General features: G+C 40.4%; 1 protein-coding gene across 1 annotated transcript; it reads right to left on the bottom strand.

The window, feature by feature from the left end:
- Window positions 1-346: 346 nt before the first annotated feature.
- LOC111978856 (transcription factor HES-1-B-like) lies at window positions 347-2,119 on the bottom strand. Its single transcript, XM_024009090.2, has 4 exons — window positions 1,739-2,119; window positions 1,532-1,627; window positions 1,304-1,391; window positions 347-1,130 (listed from the first exon to the last, which is right to left on the bottom strand). Exons 1-4 carry the CDS (start codon window positions 1,844-1,846, stop codon window positions 622-624), a joined length of 801 nt encoding a protein of 266 aa, XP_023864858.1. The 5' UTR covers window positions 1,847-2,119; the 3' UTR covers window positions 347-621.
- Window positions 2,120-4,078: the final 1,959 nt, after the last annotated feature.

The raw sequence follows: 4,078 nt of genomic DNA, 5'->3' as shown, positions 1-4,078 counted from the left end.
AAACGTCAACAGTGAAGAGGCGACTCCGGGATGCTGGCCTTCTAGGCAGAGTTCCTCTGTCCAGTGTCTGTTATTTTGCTCATCTTAATCTTTTATTTTTATTGGCCAGTCTGAGACATGGATTTTTCTTTGAACGGTAGTGTATATATATTCTATAGTAAGTACAACACATGATCAAGATATATTACTGTGTAGTATAGTACTCTACAGTGTACTACAGTTTACAACATAATTCTAAGTACTGTAGTATTCTATAGTAAACTGTAGTAGTTTTCCATGTGGGTATCATTAGGGCAAGGATAGACAATTATTTTAAATGTAGTTAAGAAGTCACAATTTTCAGGTGTTAAACATTGCAATTTAATTTGAAGAATTTATTGATTTCCTGAAGGATAGCATTTGAGGTAATTTGAATAATTGTTGTATCACAACAATAAAACATGATCATGACATCACTGAAAATATATCTCATGGAAAAGTGTATTCTCCATCAAAGAACAACAACATGTGAGTAAGCATCACTCTTGACTATTGCTTTGAACAGCCTATACAAAAATATACAAAAACTCATATTAGAAAAGAATGTGTTATGGTGCATAAAAGTCCTTCAGTCTAATGACCCTACCATGGTCTCCACACGGAGTATGCAGTGATGGGAGGTGCAACAGGTGACACCGCCACCGCAACTGTTGGATTGCCATGTAGGGCGTTTGGCACGCTCATATGCGCAAGGGCCGCGCTTGGAATCAGAAAGGCGAATTGTCCATCTGTCGCTGACACAATCTGAAGTCCACTGTATAATTTAGCCACTGCTGACGTGAAGTTGATTGGCGAGCCACTTTTGCAAGGCATGATTACATTCAACTGAGGCGACGCACTTGGGATTTGCACAATGGCTTGGCCAAGCGTTGGATGAGCTGGATGCGGAGGGTAAGTGAGGCTCTGGCGATGAGTTGAGTAGTTTACGGTGTTGATCTGTGACACACAACCGGCYAAGTGGCTGAGAAGTTGGGACATGACCTCCATGTTCACCCCTTCACATGTGGACAGAAAACGGGTGACTTCACTCATGCACTCGCTGAATCCCGCTCTGTACTTGCCAAGGACTGACGGATCCGTGCTTATAGCACCTGTAAAGTGAAATAATATGATGTATTTGAGGATATATTGTTCAGAAAACMCTTTAAATGTAATTATATAATACTCAGTAGGTCTATCAATAGGTTTGATGGACTTATGCATATAGTACCGTGGGAACAGTCACAGATGCAATTTAAACATGCACGTCTAGAATGAAACCTACCAGTCATTTGAAGACGYTGCATATTCCTTAGGTGCTTCACAGTCATCTCAAGGATGTCCGCCTTCTCCAGCTTCGAATGCCTGGAGCTCTAAACAGACATCAAGAAGAATATTACACATGATTAATAATCTATTTGAGCTTCGTTCTAATCCATCAACTTAACATAATTATAGAAGAATATGTCGTARACATACATTTCTATGATTATAAAAGCTTTTTTAAACGTACATCTTTCTTTAGAGCGTCCAGTATGAGGGTCTTGAGCTGTCCAAGGCTTTCGTTGATTCGCGCGCGTCTTCTCTTCTCCATAATTGGTTTAGAAGACTTKAAATAAAATTTTAAAAAACACATGATTATTAGACATGTAACTTATTAACAACAATTGACATATAAAAAAAGGATTCGTTTTATTTCCGTGCTTTTCTGTAGGCCTACCTTTCTGTGCTCTGAGGCAGTCCTTAGTTTATCCGGATTTCCATTTACGCTCGACGGGGTGGCTGCAACAGAAGATGGAGACGTTTTCTCCAAAATATCAGCCGGCATCTTAAATTTTTAATATCCCACAATTGTCCAGTCAACCTCAGCAAATCATTTGTCCCAAAATTGTTCAATAAAGTCCCAACCTATTGAGGAATATTCAAACACCGGCCATGTACTTTTTTTCTGACCGACGCTGTTCGTTACAGGTGTTTATTACAACGTAGCTATTGCTGAGGCTACATCCTGCAGTTAACGACCTGCCAGTATGGTGTTGATAACAAGTCAACACTGTCACTTTCACCTCCGGTCATATTTATAGAGGAAGCTGCACGCGAATGGCTCGTGTGAATCGTCCCAAAGTTTAATTCTCCAACCTTCTACCAATGAGCGCGCGGGACACGTTGCCAGGGAGTCGGTTGGCTCGTGCAAGGAGGCCTTCCATTGGCTATCTGGTGTCTTGTGTGTRAGACRGTGGTCCACAGCACACAATACAGATAGGTTACTACGTGATCAGAACTTCCAACAGGTTAAATTTGATGAAACGTATTGATTAAATATGGTTTCAGTTGTCATAGTTATTAGTAACAGTMATTTAAGGTGAATAAAATAAATGTATTGGCCCTTTCCCCAGTTTAATTGATCCTAGAACAAAAACTCTAAATAACAATACTAATAGTTGTACACTATTGACAACCCTCCCCTCAGAGGGTTGACACACATGCACACACTCTTTGGCTGTGTTTACACAGGCAGCCCAATTCTGATATTTTTGCCACTAATTGGTCTTTTGACCAAACAGATCAGATCTTTTTYCCAATTAGATCAGAATTGGGCTGCCTGTGTAAACACAACCTTTCTCCCRCACACACAAGTACACTCCCCTACWTACAGTGACAAGAAAAAGTATGTRAACCCTTTGGAATTACCTGTATTTCTGCATAAATTGGTCATAAAATTGGATCTGATCTTCATCTAAGTCACAACAATAGGCACAGTCTGGTTAAACTAATAACACAAACAATTATACGTTTTCATGTCTTTATTGAACACACCATGTAAACATTCCCAGTGCAGGGTGGGAAAAGTATGTGAACCCTTGCATTTAATAACTGGTTGACCCTCCTTTGACAACAATAACCTCAACCAAACGTTTTTTGTAGTTGCGGATCAGACCTGCAAACAGTCAAGAGGAATTTTGGACCATTCCTTTTTACAAACTGTTTCAGTTCAGCAATATTCTTGGGGTGTCTGGTGTGAACTGCTCTCGAGGTCATGCCACAGCATCTCAATCGGATTGAGGTCAGGACTCTGACTGGGCCACTCCAGAAGGCATATTTTCATCTGTTGAAGCCATTCTGTTGTTGATTCTGTTGTTGATTTACTTCTGTGTTTTGGGTCATTATCCTGTTGCATCAACCAACTTCTGTCGAGCTTCAATTGGCAGCCAGAGCCTTACATTCTCCTGCAAAATGTATTGATAAACTTGGGAATTCATTTATCCATCGATGATAGCAAGCTGTCCAGGCCCTGAGGCAGCAAAACAGCCAAAACCATGATGCTCCCTCCACCATACTTTACAGTTGGGATGAGGTTTTGATGTTGCTGTGCTTTTTTCTCTCCACMTAGTGTTGTGTTCCTTYCAAACAACTCAACTTTAGTTTCATCTGTCCACAGAATATTTTGCCACTTGCGCTGTAGAACATCCAGGTGCTCTTTTGCGAACTTCAGACGTGCAGCAATGTTTTTTTTGGACAGCAGTGGCTTCTTCTGTGGTGTCCTCCCACAAACACCATTCTTGTTTAGTGTTTTACATATCATAGACCCGTCAACAGAGATTTTAGAAAGTTCCAGAGATTTCTGTAAGTCTTTAGCTGACACTCTAGGATTCTTCTTAACCTCATTGAGCATTCTGCGCTGTGCTCTTTCAGTCATCTTTGCAGGACGGCCACTCCTAGGGAGAGTAGCAACAGTGTTGAACTTTCTCCATTTATAGACAATTTGTCTTACCGTGGACTGATGAACATCAAGGCTTTTAGAGATACTTTTGTAACCCTTTCCAGCTTTATGCAAGTCAACAATTCTTAATCTTAGGTCATCTGGGATCTCTTTTGTTCAAGGCATGGTTCACATCAGGCAATGCTTCTTGTGAATAGAAAACTCAAATTGTGTTCGTTTTTTATAGGGCAGGGCAGCTCTAACCAACATTTCCAATCTGTGATTAGCCTAGGGGTTCACATACTTTTTCCAACCTACACTGTGAATGTTTAAATGCTGTATTCAATATAGAAGAAAAAA

This window comes from Salvelinus sp. IW2-2015, linkage group LG19 (genome assembly GCF_002910315.2).
Source record: "Salvelinus sp. IW2-2015 linkage group LG19, ASM291031v2, whole genome shotgun sequence".
Taxonomy (NCBI): Eukaryota; Metazoa; Chordata; class Actinopteri; order Salmoniformes; family Salmonidae; genus Salvelinus; species Salvelinus sp. IW2-2015.
The sequence above is the reverse complement of the archived record's forward strand: the minus strand, read 5'-3'. Positions and strand labels throughout refer to the sequence as shown.